Here is a 21034-nt window from a genome sequence, read left to right on the forward strand (position 1 = left end):
ACTGACGGTGAATCCTAGGATATCCGTGGTGTAGGCGTAGCGTATATGACTAGTAATCAAAAACGTCCTAGTTTGCATGTTCGATCCCAGGCACTGCTAAGATGCTAAGTAAAAGTAAACTTCCGACATCAAGAATGAGACGCCGGAACAGTAGTTTAGAGCATCCTTCGGGTGAGAAAACACCTCTAAAAGACGGAAGAATCAGAGATGATCAATGACATGACCATGAAGAATGAAATGGAAACCAGTGCATTAAAGACACATAATGTGGCTTGTAACTGAAATAATGTCTTTACAGCTTCACCACTGGTAAAAAATACTGGATTAGTCCGCCATTCTGATCTCCAGGTTGGGGGGGGGGGGATTTCCAAGGGGAAGGTAGCGACGAGAAAACTGTTGAATAAACAACGAATGGTTAATACACTGCAGTGTGGGATGTCGGGAGTCTGAATGTGGTGCCGAAGCTAGAAGATCTGAAAAGGGAAATGTAGAGGCTCGGTCTAGACATATTGCGAAACAGTGAAGTGAACTGAAAGAAGATGTGGGTTTGTGATCAGAGGAATACAGGGAAATATCAACATTAGCAGAAGAGGTATAGCGGGAGTAGGATACGTCATGTGTAGGGAGATAGGGAAGCGAGTGAGTTATTGTGAACACTTAAGTCATAAAACTGTTCTCATCAGAACCGTCAGCACAACAAAACAATAGTACAGATATACATGTCGACGTCAAAATCAGACGCTGAAGAGATAGAGAAAGTATATGAGGATACTGAGCGTATGTACTAAAGGAAGATGAAATCTAATAATTATGAGTGATTGGAACTCTGTAATAGGGAAAAAATAGAAGACGAAGTTACGAGAGAGTTTGGGATACGTAGTAGAAATGACAGAGGAGACAGACAAATTGATTTCCGGGATAATTTTCAGATAAACACGGCGAAAATACTGTTCAAAAATAACAAGAGCAGGAGGCATGCTCGGAATAGATCTGGAGACATGAGAAGATTTCATCTGGATTGCATCACGGTCGGGTATACATTCTGTTGTAAGGCGCACCGAAAGCAGATGCAGACTCAGACATCGCATTCCCGAAGAGAATCCGTACTCTAGCGATTCCCACGTGCGCCCGATACTTAGAAAGACAGCCCCAGGGACTTACCGCCGGCTTCCCTTCGGCAAGATTTCTCCACCGCATTGGGCTAGTCATTGTGGAGGTGGCCCAGCGAGTTACCGTAAGTTTCCCTTCGGCAAGATTTCTCCAATGCATTGGACAAGTCATTGTGTAGGTGGCTCTCACATTCTCTACTGCACCCTTCATTTATACGAGAAAACGCCCATACTGGATAGTTTCATGTGTGAGCTCCGTGCTGACCGCCAAGGCATTTTATAGTGGTTCTGTAGCATGAACACCTCAAACGAATGTGGCATTCTTTATTTATTTTATACGTTACGAACACTACTCGCATTAACGAGATTCACTACGTTTGCCAGAACACCGTGGAGGACGTTTTAAAGCTCTAACGCGCATTTTATACTGGCGACAGAGGTGCTACCGTAGTCATGTGTCTAACTGAGAGTTGGGTAATCCAAGTCTGAATAATCGGCGTACGTCCCGCCAGGGGGCAACAGAGCTTCGGACACTACGTCTAAGTGGTACACGATCCAACTACAGTCTTTGCTTTACCCAGATCCCACGGTCCGGAGCCCCTTGTTCAAAATATTCAGTGGTAAACCACTATTACTGGGGGCCACTCGATGATCCGCCTGTTCACACGGGGAACACCTGAAACAAATGATTACATACTATGACATTACACCACAAGTCAGCTTCGTCACGTGCCGAGACACTAATACAAGCGCTCGAACGAGGTTAAATAACAAATAAAAAGGCTCCGATTAATTATATTTGGATACATATTCCAAAGTAGTATAGATCCCCTGATGTAATACTTATAAATTTTGTTTCGATATATTTACTACTTCACATGCAGATTTTCCCCTCAAAGAAAAATCAGAGTAAAGAGACAGTCAGAGCCATATTCCTTACTTACTGTAGAATAGCACCCCAAAATCAGCGATACGACCTTCATGAAAGAAATCAGCAATTCTTTTCAAAATAGCGATAATCGTTAGATTTCGCTTTTTCTTGTTCGGTGAGGCGCCCTGATACGGAAAACGTCTTTCTTCGCGTCGGCGGCCGCGTAAACAGAATGGGAAACTTTTGAGAAACAAAAGTATTACCCGCTTTCTGTGTCCCAACGTGTAAGACTTCGTTGCTGCCTTTCTAAGCAGTTGGTAGGGGACCTATTTTTTGAAGTACGTCACTTCGAAGCCATAAAACTCTGGGACGTGGTTTCCTCAGCCCCATTCTGCTTGTTCGGCCATTAGCGGTTGCATATTCGAAAGACGCCATGGTTTTCACATTCGACTCCAAGCACTTGCCGCCTAGTTTCGTAATAGTACTGCTGTTCAACACCTTGCACAGAGAAATGTAATGACACCCGCGATGAAACGCCACCATTTTAAAGCGGCGCGAGTAACTGTTTCGGGTAAAAGCGCTGTAGGAGCAAGCTGGATGCTGCAAGACACCTTCGACATTGCCATGTGGTAAGAAGACATCGCAATCTCACAAGAAGACATGGCGACCTCCATCGTTTCTCGCCACGATCGAACTCTCACGAGTGCAATGATCCATCTAGTTTACAAAGAAAGATTTTCACGACAATGTCTACAGCGAAGAAGCTAATTTTGCTTCTGGAGTAGTGACACGTTGTCCGTCATTCTGTAACCACTACTTGTTTTGTAACGTACTAAAAGTGCCAGTGTCAGTGACAGTGTTTCAGTTACGGTTCTCTGCACTGAATTCGTCACTGCATCTGCACTTTTCTGAAGGGTGTTCTCGGCAGTGTGAAAGTTCGTTGTTTTAATGTATGAATATCTTAACGACAACGGTTTTCCTCCTCAATTTGTTAATTAATGAATACAGAACCCCTACAGGTGGCTCTCTGTCAAGACCAGTTATAATTGCGCCTGTCCAAGCCGGAATGGTTCATTATTTAGAGGTTTGCCTTGCTCTGGGGCACGGTTTGTGTAGGGTCAGCAGCAAGCAGGGAAGAAGTGAGAGCAGCTCAGTCGGCACACGAACCTCGGTCTCGCGCCGTGTTCTGCTCGGCTCAGGCCAGGGATGCTAGCGATGGGAACAACCGATTGAAAACTATGCATTCAGTACATTTTCAAAAAGCGGTCGACTCATTCGGTTGTTGTTTTACGTATCGCTCGAATTATTCGCCCATTTCTTTCGAGTAAACCAATCTGTGGGAGAACTGAATGAAAAGAATCGAATACGTTCTTTCAAATGAAACCACTCGGCAGTGATTTAATTGACTGAGTTGTACATTCATTCTTCTGGGTGAAATCAATCTGTGGCACTTTCATTTGTTGAACTAAGGCGGTGGCGTACAACTGGGGAATGCGTACTCCTTGAGGATGCCCTACCCCCAGGGTTACGTGAAAACATCTCAGATGGAACGCCAAAGTTAAAATAAGTATAGTATATGTCAGTTTCAAATTCTGAGGGTGACAGGGGTAAAATACAGGGAGCGAAAGGCTATTTACAATTTGTACAGAAACCAGATGGCAGTTACAAGAGTCGAGGGACATGAAAGGGAAGCAGTGGTTGGGAAGGGAGTAAGACAGGGTTGTAGCCTCTCCCCGATGTTACTCAATCTGTATATTGAGCAAGCAGTAAAGGAAACAAAAGAAAAATTCGGAGTAGGTATTAAAATCCATGGAGAAGAAATAAAAACCTTGAGGTTTGCCGATGACATTGTAATTCTGTCAGAGACAGCAAAGGACCTGGAAGAGCAGTTGAACGGAATGGACAGTGTCTTGAAAGGAGGATATAAGATGAACATCAACAAAAGCAAAACGAGGATAATGGAATGTAGTCAAATTAAGTCGGGTGATGCTGAGGAAATTAGATCAGGAAATGAGACACTTAAAGTAGTAAAGGAGTTTTGCTATTTGGGGAGCAAAATAACTGATGATGGTCGAAGTATAGAGGATATAAAATGTAGACTGGCAATGGCAAGGAAAGCGTTTCTGAAAAAGAGGAATTTGTTAAAATCGAGTATAGATTTAAGTGTCAGGAAGTCATTTCTGAAAGTATTTGTATGGAGTGTAGCCATGTATGGAAGTGAAACATGGACGGTAAATAGTTTGGACAAGAAGAGAATAGAAGCTTTCGAAATGTGGTGCTACAGCAGAATGCTGAAGATTAGGTGGGTAGATCACATAACTAATGAGGAAGTATTGAATAGGATTGGGGAGATGAGAAGTTTGTGGCACAACTTGACCAGAAGAAGGGATCGGTTGGTAGGACATGTTCTGAGGCATCAAGGGATCACCAATTTAGTATTGGAGGGCTGCGTGGAGGGTAAAAATCGTAGGGGGAGACCAAGAGATGAATACACTAAGCGGATTCAGAAGGATGTAGGTTGCAGTAGGTACTGGGAGATGAAGAAGCTTGCACAGGATAGAGTAGCATGGAGAGCTGCATCCAACCAGTCTCAGGACTGAAGACCACAACAACAACATGTCAGTTTAGTAATGTATTGAATAGACTAATTCCTCTTTACATCATTTTAAACTGGTGAATATGTTTCTGTGGATTAAGTGGTCCCAGATACAATTAATACGTAATTAATTAACTTTCCTTATCGCTGGAGGTACCAAATTGAGCGTAAATATTCCCTTAGTGTTATGTGAAGAAGAAATTGCGAAATTTTAGCTACAGTCTGCATTCCATTTTATTGAAAAGGTGTGATGATGTCTATTAATTAACAATTATTTGAACCTAACCTTTACACACTTATTCAGCCATTTATCTGTGTGAAAGGTAAATATTTTGTACAGCAAATTACATCACCAGCTGTGTATATACAAATCACATCCATTCCCACAAAGATGTTTACATTTCCCCGTCTGTAAAAAGTAACAGCTATAGTATTTCACACAATGTTGCTTCGAATTCCAAGTTAAACGTACATCTAGGTCACATTGTAAAGTGTAAGCAGTGTGTAACGAATTTCACACCCGCTGTGCATCACTGAGACAGATAACTGGACTAGCCTGAAGTTTTTACCGAGTGCCTATAAAATGCTTTTAGTTCAGTTTTTCGTCCATGTTTATGAATGTTAGCTGTGAACTTTCTGTTTGGATCAAGCCACCGAAACTCTCAGTGGCGTGAAAATGTGAGACATCATATGACTGGATAAAAAGTGGTCCTCAAGACAAATTCAACGCGATGTACAGTATGCGCAAGTGTGGTTCGTATACTGAAAATGCCGGCCGCGGTGGTCTCGCGGTTCTAGGCGCGCAGTCCGGAACCGCGCGACTGCTACGGTCGCAGGTTCGAATCCTGCCTCGGACATGGATGTGTGTGATGTCCTTAGGTTAGTTAGGTTTAAGTAGTTCTAAGTTCTAGGGGACTGATGACCACAGCTGTTAAGTCTCATAGTGCTCAGAGCCATTTGAACCATTCTGAAAATATATTAATTAAAGAAATTCATAGAAAATTAACTAATGATGATAAACACTTTTCCCGAAAAATACTGGCTGCAAGTAGCTGTATATGCCTAAAAAGCGGGTGATTAAGTCACAAAACAATTTTAAAGCATTTTTATCCTGTTTGCTTTCTGCTCACGTCATCTCACCATTTATTGAGAGGGAATTGTCAGCGATCGGTACAAAGTAGCAGGAAGAGAGACACTTACACATATCTCTGACAGTTACGTCAGTTATACAATGTTTTTCACTCTTTCCCCAGGGAGCAGTCTTCACTTACAGACTTGTTCAGCCTTTTCGGTTTTACATGAACTATGACTAGGTAAATAAATTTCAGTTAAACAATAATTGTTCCTTTATGTAAATATAAGGCAAAGGCCTTGCCGCAGCGGTTCTCCTTCTCGTGAGATTACCGAAGTTAAGCGCTATCGGGCGTGGTCGTCACTTGGATGGGTGACCCTCCAGGCCGCCATGCGCTGTTGCCGTTTTTCGGGGTGCATTCAGCCTCGTGATGCCAATTGAGGAGCTACTCGACCGAATCTAGCGGCTTCGGTCAAGGATACCATCATAACGACCGGGAGAGCAGTGACCCCACCCCCCCTCCTATCCGCTTCCTCGTCTGATGACACGGCGGTCGGATGGTCCCGGTAGGCCACTCGTGGCCTGAAGACGGAGTGCTTTTTTTATGTAAATATAAATGTAAAATGTAGCACCAATTATATAACTGTTGAAACCAGCAAAAAATGATATTTAATGCAAGAAATGAAAAAAATTCTTATCTAAGTGAATAGACATAAATTTTGAAAATACTTAATTCTTACGAATACACTTTTTATTTACCTCACCTTGAAATAAGAAACGTTATTTGCCTCTATGAAAGTTGTCAACCCTACTCATGATTCAGTAAGACTGAACAAGTCGGTAAGTGGAAACACTGCTCGCTAGAGAGTGAGTGAAAAACGTTCTTATAACAGGCGTGACAATGAGACACGTATTTAAGTCTATTGTCTCAGATGAAGTGAAACTTCTTGAAGCCGGAGAGTGATTGAAAAACATTTATACAGCTGACGTTGCTACAGTGGATCATCTGTCCCGTGAGTGCGAGGTGCAGACAGTGTGTACTGTGCCGGCAGGTTCGGCTGCGCTGCGAGGCGTACACGGCGCACGTGTTCCGCGGCAGCGACGGCTACCGCAACCCGCACTGCGCCGTCTGCAACAACGTGCCCGTGCAGTACCTGGCGTGCAGCCGGGCCGTCACGCGCTCCCTCTTCCACAAGGACTTCACTCCCGGCGCCTTCGCCGTCATCTTCGACCTCGGCGGCTCCGACCCGGTGAGTACCGAGAGCGACTGCACCCTGCCGCGACTGGCCACTCCCACAGCCCCTCAGCGCACTCGGACTGTCCTGTCACCGTCGCCAAGCTTGCTGTATGGCAGGGATGGGAGGAGTTGGATTGGGTGGTGGTAACTGGTGAAGATGTTGCGGTGTAGTGAAATTAATTCACACGCTACTGATGTTATTGTGGTCCTCAGTCCAGAGACTGGTTTGATACAGCTCTCCATGCTACTCTATCCTGCTCAAGACTCTTCATCTCCGAGTACTATTTGCAACCTACATCCTTCTGAATCTGCTTTCTGTATTCATCTCTTGGTCTCCTTCTGCGATTTTTACCCCTCCCCCCCCCCCCCCTACGCTTCACCCCAGTACTAAATTGGTTGAAACGCCTGGTTAATAGGCAGGACAGAACAGTTAGTTGGAATTGTGGAAAGGGGCCAAAAATGAGCGGCTATCAGTTACACTCGAACACATACAACTTTATTTAGTTGCCCAAACATTACAACACAAATTTCCGAGCTTAACTATCGACTGAATATGTCACACAATCTTATGGCTTAGGGGCACAACCTCTTTAATTTTTGAAACGGCTGAAGGCCCATGATTTAAAACACAACTAAAAGCATACAAATTCAAACCATAGGCTGTGAGCCATTAAAATACACAATCAAACACCAATAAGAAAAGGCAATACAGCCAGCGGAGCTCAGAAGTTTCCGGGGGTCGGTCTGCACTTGAAATATTAACGTTCGCTTAGGGGAGACAGGTAGTCGGCCCAACTATATCTGATCCGCCGACAACCCAACCAAGAGACAGTCAACGGACCCACCGACAAGACGACTTGCTTTCCACCCGACCAGTACACAAAGAACTCCAAAAGCCAAAACGTAAAAGGTGTAGCCGCCCACAACCAAGTATGCATAACCTGTCAAAACTACACACACGTGTTGGACAGCGACAGCGCGGTGAGGAAAGGAAACTGCCTGAATTTTAAGTCAGCGGCCAGGGCATTTAACCAGAACGCTAACGTCCGCGCCAGAAAATTCCGCTGGTGCACTTGGACTTCAAATAACCAAAACACAGTTAAACTCCTCCGAACGGTGGCCAAACTTTCGCCAACTCGAACACTCGCTGTAACTTGCGGGAATGCCGGCCGCGGTGGTCTAGTGGTTCTAGGCGCGCAGTCCGGAACCGCGGGACTGCTACGGTCGCAGGTTCGAATCCTGCCTCGGGCATAGATGTGTGTGATGTCCTTAGGTTAGTTAGGTTTAATTAGTTCTAAGTTCTAGGCGACTGATGACCTCAGAAGTTAAGTCGCATAGTGCTCAGAGCCATTTGAACCATTTTTGAACTTGCGGGAATACCCCAAACAGCCAACCATGAAAAGCAACCGCACAATGTGAACAGTCTGGCTTCGGTAATTAAATCACCACTCAACTTTTATGTCCTGCGTCAGTGAGCCACGAACCTCGTAGCAATCGGAACAGCTGCCACACACTCCGACAAAGCGCAGAGACCGCCTTCGGGTCCGGCCTACTGCGCCGCGCGGAGATTTCCTGGCTGATCCACACCAACCGACCGACTCCTCAGAGCCAGTACGCTGACCACATTTAAAAACCGAGCGAGGTGGCGCAGTGGTTAGACACTGGACTCGCATTCGGGAGGACGGCGGTTCAATCCCGCGTCCGGCCATCCTGATTTAGGTTTTCCGTGATTTCCCTAAATCGCTCCAGGTTCCTTTCAAAGGGCACGGCCGACTTCCTTCCCCGTCCTTCCCTAATCCGATGAGACCGATGACCTCGCTGTCTGGTCTCCTTCTCCGAAACAACCAACCAACCAACCACATTTAAAATAACTTTTCAGTCAAAATCACACAAACTACACACAGTTTCACGAACACTTGCACGAAGAAATAAACAATGCTAACGGCAGTGACTGTACAATAACAGGGACGAATAATAAGTCGGCACGCACACAGCCAACCCATAAGCGATCGCCGGCAAAATACACGTCGTCCGGCAAGACGACCGATCGACGACCAACGAAAGTGGTCCCCACTCCAATCACGTGTGTTGGCAACCGTCGGGCGAGTCATGGCTGTCCGAACTTCACTGCTGCCGCGCCCCGACTGAACTTATGCCGCGTGCTAAGTCAAACACTGCCAGGTCCGAACTAACTCACAGCACATGACAACCGGGAAGTAATAGCGGTCAAGCAAAGATAATACGGCAGGGCCTATATCGATAAGCGCTGCTGCTGCCGCTCACGGGCAGGCAAGGCAGCAACTCAGTGACGCCAGTAATTGAAAATTAACATAACGACGTGGCAGTACGATAAAAACAAGATGTAGAATAAGAAATGTCACGAACACGAGCCACGCACGGCTCACTGGTGATCTCTTGATGCCTCAGAATACGTCCTATCAATCGATCCCTTCTTCTAGTCAAGTTGTATCACAAATTTCTCTCTCCCCAATTCTGTTCAGAACCTCCTCATTAGTTACGTGATATACCCATCTAATCTTCAGCATTCTTCGGTAGCACCACATTTAAAAAGCTTCTATTCTCTTCTTGTCTAAACTGTTTATCGTCCATGTTTCACTCCCGTACATGGCTACACTCCATACAAATACTTTCAGAAAGGAATTCCTGATTCCTGACACTTAAACCTATTGTAAGTAGGCTGTTTATGTTTTCTTATTGGCAACGTCACGTAGCGCTCTGTATGAAAATCACTGGCTGTGCTGCGTGCAGTCTGTGGCTAGTTTGCATTGTTGTCTGCCATTGTAGTGTTGGGCAGCTGGATGTGAACAGCGCGTAGCATTGCACAGTTGGAGGTGAGCCGCCAGCAGTGGTGGATGTGGGGAGAGAAATGGCGGAGTTTTGAAACTTGTAAGACTGGATGTCATGAACTGCTATACATATTATGACTTTTGATGACTATTAAGGTAAATACATTGTTTGTGGGTCTCTTTTCTCCTTCGCTGATCTCAGGACGAATATGTGAGCCGCAACACCTCAAACGAGAAATGCAACACCTGGAAACTGTCCTGAGGAGCAATGGGTACTCCACAAATTATATTAGAAGAAAGAAACAAAGCCAAACAGATAATTGCAGCATCCAAGAAGAAATCGTGGGAAGACTTTGGAAACAGGTTGGAGACTATGGGTCAAGCTGCTGGAAAGCCATTCTGGAGTGTAATTAGCAGTCTTCGAAAGGGAGGTAAGAAGGAAATGACAAGTATTTTGGACAGGTCAGGAAAACTGCTGGTGAATCCTGTGGATGCCTTGGGCAGATGGAGGGAATATTTTGAAGAGTTACCCAATGTAGGTGAAAATGCGATCAGTAATGTTTCAGATTTCGAGGTAGAATGGGATAGGAATGATGATGGAAATAGGATCACATTTGAGGAAGTGGAAAAAATGGTCAATAGATTGCAGTGCAATAAAGCGGCTGGGGTGGATGAAATTAAGTCGGAACTCATCAAATACAGTGGAATGTCAGGTCTTAAATGGCTACACAGGATAATTGAAATGACCTGGGACTCAGGACAGGTTCCATCAGACTGGACAAAAGCAGTAATCACACCAATCTTTAAACATGGAAACAGAAAAGATTGTAACAACTACAGAGGTATCTCTTTAATCAGCGTTGTGGGTAAAATCTTCTCAGGTATTGTTGAAAGGAAAGTGCGAGTATTAGTCGAGGACCAATTGGATGAAAATCAGTGTGGGTTTAGGCCTCTTAGAGGTTGTCAGGACCAGATCTTTAGCTTACGGCAAATAATGGAGAAGTGTTACGAGTGGAACAGGGAATTGTATCTATGCTTTATAGATCTAGAAAAGGCATATGACCAGGTTCCTAGGAGGAAGTTATTGTCTGTTCTACAAGATTATGGAATAGGAGGCAAACTTTTGCAAGCAATTAAAGGTCTTTACATGGATAGTCAGGCAGCAGTTAGAGTTGACGGTAAATTGAGTTCATGGTTCAGAGTAGTTTCAGGGGTAAGACAAGGCTGCAACCTGTCTCCACTGTTGTTCATATTATTTATGGATCATATGTTGAAAACAATAAACTGGCTGGGTGAGATTAAGATATGTGAACACAAAATAAGCAGTCTTGCATATGCGGATGACTTGGTTGTGATGGCAGATTCGATTGAAAGTTTGCAAAGTAATATTTCACAGCTAGATCAGAAATGTAAGGACTATGGTATGAAGATTAGCATCTCCAAAACGAAAGTAATGTCAGTGGGAAAGAAATATAAACGGATTGAGTGCCAAATAGGAGGAACAAAGTTAGAACAGGTGGACAGTTTCAAGTACTTAGGATGCATATTCTCACAGGATGGCAACATAGTGAAAGAACTGGAAGCGAGATGTAGCAAAGCTAATGCAGTGAGCGCTCAGTTACGATCTACTCTCTTCTGCAAGAAGGAAGTCAGTACCAAGACTAAGTTATCTGTGCACCGTTCAATCTTTCGACCAACTTTGTTGTATGGGAGCGAAAGCTGGGTGGATTCAGGTTACCTTATCAGCAAGGTTGAGGTTACGGATATGAAAGTAGCTAGGATGATTGCAGGTACTAGTAGATGGGAACAATGGCAGGAAGGTGTCCACAATGAGGAAATCAAAGAAAAACTGGGAATGAACTCTATAGATGTAGCAGTCAGGGCGAACAGGCTTAGATGGTGGGGTCATGTTACACGCATGGGAAAAGCAAGGTTACCCAAGAGACTCATGGATTCAGCAGTAGAGGGTAGGAGGAGTCGGGGCAGACCGAGGAGAAGGTACCTGGATTCGGTTAAGAATGATTTTGAAGTAATAGGTTTAACTTCAGAAGAGGCACCAATGTTAGCACTGAATAGGGGATCATGGAGGAACTGTATCAGGGGGGCTATGCTCCAGACTGAACGCTGAAAGGCATAATCAGTCTTAAATGATGATGATGATGATGATGGTGGTGTAACAAAGCCAAACACTCGCCGAAGTAAGCAACCAGAAAAAGAAATGTCGGGTACGGCCTTTCTGCCATACATTCCCAGAGTGACGGACAGAATCGGCCGGATATTGCGCAAACATGGCGTAAAGACGATTTTCAAACCGACACGGAAGATCAAAGAGTGTCTTAGATCGGCGAAGGAGAAAAGAGACCCACTTGCAATGTCGGGAATATACCGTATACCATGCACATGCGGAAAAGTTTATGTCGGAATGACTGAACGATCCATCAACACCAGGATCAAAGAGCATAAGCGACATTGCAGGTTGGGGCAGGTGGAGAAATCGGCCGTGGCAGAGCACGCACTGAATGAGACCGACCACGTAATAAAATTCGCCGACACTGAAGTTCTGGCTGTAGAGAAGCACTATCACACGCGCTTGTTCAGAGAAGCTGTAGAAATCCAAAAACACGCGAACAGTATCAACAAGAAAGAGGAAAGCCTTAAGGTAAACGGCTCCTGGCTTCCCGTACTGCAGAGAACGACCGTCGCAGGTAGCAAGAGGAGAACCGCAGCGGAAATGACCCCGGGGAAGCCCTCGGACGTTGGCGCGCCAGGTACATATAGTCTGCGGCCGCGAGCTCGGCTCCAGTTCACCACCGGCAATGGAGGGTGAAGCTTTGACAATGCCAGCCACTCGTGCTGGCGAAACGTCAGAAAAATCATTATATGAACGTCGGCCGAAGAACCCGAGACAGAAGCCAATAGGCAGTTTGTCAAAAACGATTCTCTTCTTATCCGTGTTTCAGTATAAGGGAAAGTCAAATCAAAACGCCACAGAGGGAAAAAAGTAAGTAAACTATTCATTATTTCTAAATGAATTGCCATATCTGCTGATACATTTATTCCATTGTGAGACAAGACGGTCAACGCCTTCGAAGAAGAATGTTTGCGACTGCCTAAGGAGCAATGGTAGTATTCAGGCGTGCTCCTTTCCGTCCGAAGCAAATCGATGACCACGAATGACTTTCTGCAGAGCTCGTAAAATATGGAAGTCAGATGGGGAGAGACATCGAGGACGTTTTCGGGATTTTCAGCGACACTTCTGCAGCGCAATCGAAACAACTTTGGCAGCACGCGGGCGATCATTATACTACAACTGAATGATAACGTCCGTCAACATTCTTGGGCATTTGGACTTGATGGCGCGCTTCTAGTTTTGTTAAGTGTCGCGTGCCGTAGTGCGTTAACTATGGCGCCGTGTTCCAGAAAGTTAATGAGGAGTGGGTTCTCGCCGTCACAGAAAAATGTCACCGTGACTTCCTCGGAGCTTGGGTGCCTGTTGTGTCGAGCACTTTGCAGAAGTTTCGCTGGAAAGCCTTTACACATCCTCCTTAAAGTTCCGATCTCTCCCCATATGATTTAAATGTTTTTGGATCCCTGGAGGAAGTCATTCGTGACCGTCGACTTGCTTCGAACGAAGAGGTGATCGCCTGGACACAATCGTGGTTCCGTAGTTTGGCTTTCATTGGGGCAAATGTCTGAACAGATATGGCAGTTACTTTTCAAATAATAAATGGCCTACTTACTTTTTTCGAAACTGTCTCCTTTTTATTTGACTGCCGCTTACAATGACGTAATACGTCAATAAGAAAGGAAACCAAAAAGAGATTTGAAAGGGAATTAAAGTTCTGGAGAAGAAAATAAAAGATTTAACATTTGTCAACGATATTTTAATTCTTCCTGTAACAGGTAGAATTTGGAAGGTCAATTGAGCGGAGTGGATACTATCTTGAAGAGAGATTGTAACATAAACAACAGCAAAACTAAAATAAAACGGATGGAATTTAAATAACTCAGGCTGTGTACAGGGAATTAGATTAGGAAGTGAGGCAATGGAAATAGTAGGGGAGTTTTGCTGTTGATGAAGAAAATAACTGACAATTTCAGAAGTTTAAAAATTGCATAGTGTAATACACAGACGTACTCTTTATTTTGTGTTAAAGACGATCCATTTCTGTCATGAATCCGACAATATTCGGGCTCCAAAAAGGTATTCAGCTATGCAGTGCACAATTGCAATGTCCAATGGAACTCTTAAAATTTCCCAGTAATACTTTGAACCCAAAAGGAATAGAGTTGGTACAGGCGTGGTTTATGTTTACAAGACATGAATCTCACAAGCAAGCAGCTGTATTTATGGAACGTTCTAAGAGTTTAATTATGCATTGCAATCCGTAGCTGAATATCTTCTTGGGACCCGAAGATGGTTAGGTTAGTGACCGAAATCGATCTTCTTTAATAAAAGTAAAGTAGTAAAGCTGTGTATTGTACAGTGTAATTTTTAACCTTCATTCTACATCTACATCTACATATATACTCCGCTACCCACCAAGCGGTGTGTGACGGAGGGCACAATTCTCGCCAAAGTCATATCCCCCCCTTGTTCCTCACGCGGATCGCGCGGGGGAATAAACAACTGTCTGAACGCCTCAGTACGAGCTCTAATTTCCCTTACCTTTGAATGGTGATCATTGCGCGATTTGAAAGTTTGTGGTAATAATATATGCTCGGCGAAGGTCGGGTTTCAGGATTTAGTGAGCGGCCCCTTCCGTTTAGCGCGCCGTCTATCTGCAAGTGTGTCCCACTTCAAACTTTCTATGAGATTTGTAACGCTCCCGCGATGGCTAAATGTACCAGTCACGGATCTTGCCGCTCTTCTTTGGACCTCCTCAGTCTCTTGAATCAGATCCAACTGATAAGGGCCCCATACAGATGAGCAATACTCTAAGACTGGACGAACCAAAGTATTGTAAGCTATTTCCTTTGTTGAAGGACTGCATCGCTTCAGGATTCTGCCAATAAACCGCAATCTAGAGTTTGCCTTAGCCGCTACTTGTGTAATCTGATCATTCCATTTGAGATCATATCGAATAGTTACACCCAGATACTTAAGGGATGTTACCGCTTCCAAAGACTGGGCATTTATTTTGTACTCGTACATTTCGCCTTGTTATACGCGGTAGGTTACACTTACGATAGATAATTGACATTCATTACACCACGCATTTATTTTCTGCAAATCCTCAATCCTCATTGATTTGTTCACAACTTTCGTATGATACTACTTTCCTGTAGACTACAGCATCATCGGCAAACAGTCTAATGCCGTTGTCAATACAATTAACCAGATCGTTTAAGTAAATCGATCTGGTTGATGAACAAAATACAAGCTTTTCAAACGCGATCTTACAGAAGATCGCTGTAGACAGATAGACCAGGTAACTAATGAAGATATACCGATTCGAATTGGGGAGAAAAGAAATTTGTGTGACAACTCCATTTAAAAAAGGTATCATTTGGTTACAATACATTCTGAGTCATCGGAGAGTAGTTAACTCTGGCGATGGAGAGATTGTGTCTGGGGAGTTTGGGAGAGCATACTGCGGAGGGAGATCAAGACGTAAGTACAGTAACCTAGCTCAAGTGGATGAAGATCCCGTAGTTACGCAGAGCTGAAGAGATGTGTACAGGATAGATCAGAGCTGAATCAGACTAGTCATCCAACTGACGACCGAAACATTGCAGTCAGTCGTATTAACCACGAAAGGCAGCGTATCACACTGTGTTTCCGTTTGTCGACAGGTGGGTCTGACGAGTCCGTGCGAGTCTGAGAACGAGCTGTACGACCCGTTCTTCCAGCAGTGCCGGTTCGTGGTGTGCACGGGACACCGCGAGTACTACCACGGCGAGTGCATCGCCGTACAGGTCGAAGACTCCAGCGAGGAGGACGACTGGGCCGGCAGCGGCGGCGGCAACCACTCGTACACGCTCAAGGACGAGGAGGGCAGCACGCTGGGCCCCGACGCGTTCAACCACAGCCAGTGGTACCACCCCGACGGCGCCGGCGGCAACCACACCGGCGACCCGCGCTACATCACCGACCTGCGCGCCAACTTCTCGCAGGAATTCCTCACCTGCCCCAAGTTCGTGCTGCAGCCGGGCGAGTACGTACTGGGTCCCGAGAACGGCTCGGTGACCGTCCCCCTGTACGGGCTGACGTTCTCCAGGACGGAGTACTTGCGGCACCCGGACGGCATGCTCGAGATCTGCGCCACCGTGGGCCGCCGCTACTTGCCCAAGTTCGGGCCCTACATGGGCTACGTGACGCTGGCAGGGCTCGGCGTGTCCGTCGTCTTCCTGGTGCTGCATCTGGCCGCCTTCGCGGCGCTGCCCGAGCTGCGCAACCTGTCGGGCAAGAACCTCGCCTCGCTCTGCGTCGCACTCCTCTGCGGCTACATCGCCTTCATAGCCTCGCAGGTTAGTCCGCAGCAGAAAGGTGCTAATTTCATTGACGTGCTCCGTATATGTGCAGGCAAAACTACATTGGTCCTAATAACGACCCGTGGGGAACAACAAACATTATGTATCTTGCTTACCACACTTTCTTCTTGACATGGGAGTCAGTCGTCAGGAAAGACGTAGTCACTACAGTGATAGATCACAAAAAATGTGCAGTACAACTGCAAGGAATTTAACAGTGGCCCAAGACTTGACTCCTAAATGACATCTCAGATTATATCTCTCCATTAAGTCTTATGCTGTTCGTTCCATATCGCAAGTAGGTCAGAGATCAGACCCTCAGCGGCGAAAGGGTGCTCACTGCAGTGCCAAGGTACAAAAGATATACTGCATCCACGCAGGGATAGGTACATCTCTTATTCTACCTCATCACTAAGATTTTTGCTGTTTTCTTCCTTCGTGGTAGCAGATGAGTTGTCAGAATCTCGGCCGCAATAGCGGAATAGCTGCAGTGGCAGAGCGCAAAAGATACTTCGTACAAGTGTGGAGAGAAATCAGTGGTCCTAGTACAGACTCTTGAGGAACATCTCACATTATTATACGCTATTGTTTTCCTTTCCATTATATATGTACTATTGCTGAGGTGCAGCACATGATTCATAAAGATTGTGCCAAAGAAACTTAAGTTCTTCATTTTCACAAGTAAGGAACTGATATTAAACTTGCTGTCATATTACAACAATATAACGGTCATTGTTTATCGAAACAGCGTGCTTTCCATTACAGAGCCGAAGATTTGACGACCTAAGCTGTTGCTATACCTTTACTCTGCAATATCCTTTCTTCGAGATGTGGCAGTGTAGAAGAGTATGCAGGAGAGGTTCTGTGACGTTTGGAAAGCAGAGATTCCGCCCACAGTTATGGGAGATACTGCAACACCTGCCTGGCTGGCAGTTTAGTGAGTAAGAGCACTGCTTGTGAAAGGCAATGTTCTGACTTCGAATCCTGATCCGGCACACAGTTTTATTCTGCCAAGGAATTAAAAAACAGTATAAAATCTACTGTAGAGTGAAACATTCATTCTGGGAGCAAGAAAAGTGTGACACTTGCTACTTTCATAAGTTGTTATTTAAATTTAAAGAATTATTTTCATTATTACACATGTTATTTTTCTGCTTTTGTGCGTGCCTTGAAGTACAATGTTCTCTGCGAAATTTGGCGTTGCTGGCTTCTCCCCAGCGTTAACCGAAACTAATAAAGAATTGTTACAGAAAGTTAGAATAATACGTTTTACGTATGTTCGCTGGAAATTCAAGAGGGCTCGGACAACAACACCTCGCCTTTGCTAATTTGTCTGCTGCCCTGGCTTCCTGTCAAACCACTCATGAAGAGTGCCGTCGGTTTCGCCCCATCTATACTACAATAGTCGAATGCAGTCTATCTCAGGAAACTAAATAACTTCCTGATACCCATCTAAGAAGATCACACAGTAACACGCAAGTTGTGAGTGTTGCAATACGAACGAGTCATTCAGTAGTTAAGGTACAGTTGGCCTGTAGCAGTATTTCGTAAATGCTCAGTCCTTCTGCAAAATGGATTCCGTTCCACCTCTGTCGCTTTGCACCGTTTCGGTGAAATGGGATGTATAGAATTAAAAACATTGTATCCGAACTATGCCAGGAGGAGGCGTTATGGGTGTAATGCCCCCAGAGACATTTGGGAGACAATAAGGAAAGCAATTTACCTTGTGGCAGTTGAACAAATGAAACGAAATTATTTTAAAGAAACTGAGTGAGACCTGAACGTGGTACATTCCCTGCTCTCCCACTGAGAGTGAAATTATCGTAATTACTAAGTGTCTGTGCATCAGTTATTTTATGACTACGAGTAAAAGATGACATTGAATAGATGTGCTAGACTGTTCTGTAATTTAAAAAACAACGCATCCAAAAACAGTAGTCTAAAAGAAAAGAACTAGAAAACTGGACTACACATATAGTAGTCTGAAGGTAACATACCAGATTTGTACATAGCTGTTCTTGCTAACTGTAGCTTTGTCATTTTCCTTGTAATTGCATAAGTCTTCGACCGACCTGTCCCATCTCCAACAATGAGCATACATATTTAACTTGCTGTGCTGACATAATTAATCTGACAAACAATACAATTTTATATTTAATGTAGAATACAATGTTGTTTCACATGTCATCTTTTTTATACAGTTAATCAGAAAAATAGATCCACTTTAACCAACTTTCATTTAATGAAATATAAAATGTATCTAAATAATCCACATACCATTGTAAAGGAAAGTTTCTAAGCCATCCATCAACGACTTCAAAAAGCTGGTAGTTGCCTCAACGGTGGCTAGAGTTCTCGCACCAACGGACAGCAGGTTCCTCACTTTAGAACAAATGAGTTGTCAATTTCAGTGCAAAGGGCATTTCGTCTCGCTTCGGTATTGAATTACCAACTAGAAAAAGCATGACATGTTAGTTTAGTAATATCAACAAGTCTCTGCAAAGGACGAAGGATGGGCCGAGCGTGTATTAGATGAGGACACGAATTTAACTAAGTTTGATGCATAGTCCAAGTAACTCAACCAATAAACTTAGTATGGAACTAGGAATACCTCAACCAACTAACTGTATGGCGAATTTTGTGGTGCCATTTGCTGCACAGTTCCTACCACTGACAACCTCTGTAGACCTTGTTAAAAATGACGAAGAGAAGCATACTGAATTTTCTGGCATCATGGTAAGAAATATGGACATTTAAACGTTCGTCCTGCACTTAATTTTTAGCAATGAATATACATTTCACCTCAACGAATAGAGGCGATGTTTGCTTGAGGGGGCTGCAAAATCCCTGCGAAAAACTTCAACCTGAAACTCAGTATAGTTAAACGTGTTCTGTGGCTTATCGCAGAACAATGTTTATATGCCACCCTGTCTTGCGAAGGGAACTGTTAATGGAATCATTTACATCACATGCTGAGCATCAAGGAAGTAACGATGGTAAGACGATGATTTAGTTGGAGGTATTTATGGTTGTGTCTCTAAAAGCAGACCTCTCACAGCAAGTCAGGCACCACAACATATACTGAGGTGACAAGAGTCATGGGATAGCGATGTGAACTCATACAGACGGCGGTTCCGCGAACATGAGGTATAAAAGGGGAGTGCGTTGACGGAACAGTCATTTGCATTCAGGTGATTCATGTGTAAAGGCTTCAGAGTCATTGTGGCCGCACGACGGAAATTAACAGATTCAGAACGGGGAATGGTATTTGGGGCATTCCACGTCGGTAATAGTTTGGGAATTCAACACTCCGTGAACCAAAATGTCAAAAGTGTGCCAAGAATACCAAATTTCGGGCATTATCTCTCAGCACGGACAAAGCAGTGGCCTACGGGCTTTATTTAACGATAGAGAGCAGCGGCGTTTGCGTAGAGTTGTCAGTGCTAACAGACAAGCAACACTGCGTGAAGTAACCGCAGACTAAATGTGGAAAATCTGACGAACGTATCCGTTAGGATCATACAGCGAATTATGGCGTTAATGGGCTATGGCAGCAGGCGACCGAGGCGAGTGCCTTTGCTAACAGCACGTCGTCGCCTGCACCGCTTCTCCAGGGCTGGTGACCATATCGGTTGGATCCTAGACGACAGGAGAACAGTGGCCTGGTCAGATGAGTCCCGATTTCAGTTGATGGTAGGGTTCGAGTGTGGTGCAGACCCCACGAAGCCTTGGACCCAAGTTTTTAATAACACACTGTGGAAGCTGCTGGTGGCTCTGTAATGGTGTGGGTTGTTACAAAATGTACGTATAGTTGTGGGTTGTGTTTACATGGAGTGGATTGGTTCTCTGGTCCAGCTGAAACCGATCATTGACTGGATATGGTCATGTTCAGCTACTTGGAGACCATCTGCATGCTCATGGACTTCATGTTTCCAAACAACGATGACCTTTCTATAGATGGGAATGCGCCATGTTTGCAATTGGTTTGAAGAACATACTGCACAGTTCGAGCGAATATTTTGCCCGCCAAATCGCCCGAAATAAATCCTATGGACCATTTACGTTCCATAATCGAGAGATCAGTTCGTGCGCAAACTCCTGCACTGGCAACACATTCGCAGTTATGGACAGCTGTAGTGTGAGTATGGTTCAATATTTCTCCAGGGGACTTTCAACGACTTTTTAGGTCAATGCCACGTGAATTTGCTTCTCTACGACGGGCGAAAGGAGATCTGACACCATATTAGGAGGTATCCGTGACTTTTGTCACCTCAGTGTAGGGTAAGAACAGTAATGGATCCAATATCGAAACCTGAGGAACGTCGATTACAGTTTCTCCCCATGTATACTTCGACATTCCAGTGTTACTTCTTGTACGCTGTTTTTAAATAAGAATATTTAGTGCGGTTAGCAGCAGAGTAGTCAACAGTGTAACAATTGACGGTCTCCGCAGATGATTCCGACGGGGCCGACGGCGGGGTGCGTGTCGGCGGCGGCGGTGGTGCAGTACTCGTTCCTGGCGGCCTTCTGCTGGACGCTGGCGATGGCCTTCGACGTGTGGCGCACGCTGCGGCTCGCCACGTCCGAGCTGCGCGTCTCGTCGGGCAAGCAGTGGCACAAGTTCGCCGCCTACTCCGCCTTCTGCTGGGCCGCGCCGATGCTGTCGGTGAGCATCTTGTTCTAGCCACCCGGTCTCCCATCAATCTCCTCAAGTCCACTCCTCCTCTCTGGTTGACAAGCGAACCAAATGGTCTATTCAGTCAGTTATTCTGTCGAGTGAAACGAGTCTGTGGGTGTTCTAACAACACTACCACAGCAAAGGTCAAAAATTAATTATGATTGTAGTGTTGCTCACGCTGCTAAATATT

General features: G+C 44.9%; 1 protein-coding gene across 1 annotated transcript in view; it reads left to right on the forward strand.

Annotated features, from left to right (window-relative positions):
* Positions 1 to 21034, forward strand: part of LOC126106589 (uncharacterized) — a 486316-nt gene that overhangs the window by 457913 nt on the left and 7369 nt on the right. Inside the window, exons 6-8 of the mRNA XM_049913291.1 lie at positions 6701 to 6898; positions 15489 to 16163; positions 20620 to 20832. Coding sequence (XP_049769248.1) covers positions 6701 to 6898; positions 15489 to 16163; positions 20620 to 20832 — 1086 coding nt within the window. The remainder of the gene's footprint in view (positions 1 to 6700; positions 6899 to 15488; positions 16164 to 20619; positions 20833 to 21034) is intronic.

The sequence above is a fragment of the Schistocerca cancellata genome, chromosome 1 (genome assembly GCF_023864275.1).
Source record: "Schistocerca cancellata isolate TAMUIC-IGC-003103 chromosome 1, iqSchCanc2.1, whole genome shotgun sequence".
Classification (NCBI taxonomy): domain Eukaryota; kingdom Metazoa; phylum Arthropoda; class Insecta; order Orthoptera; family Acrididae; genus Schistocerca; species Schistocerca cancellata.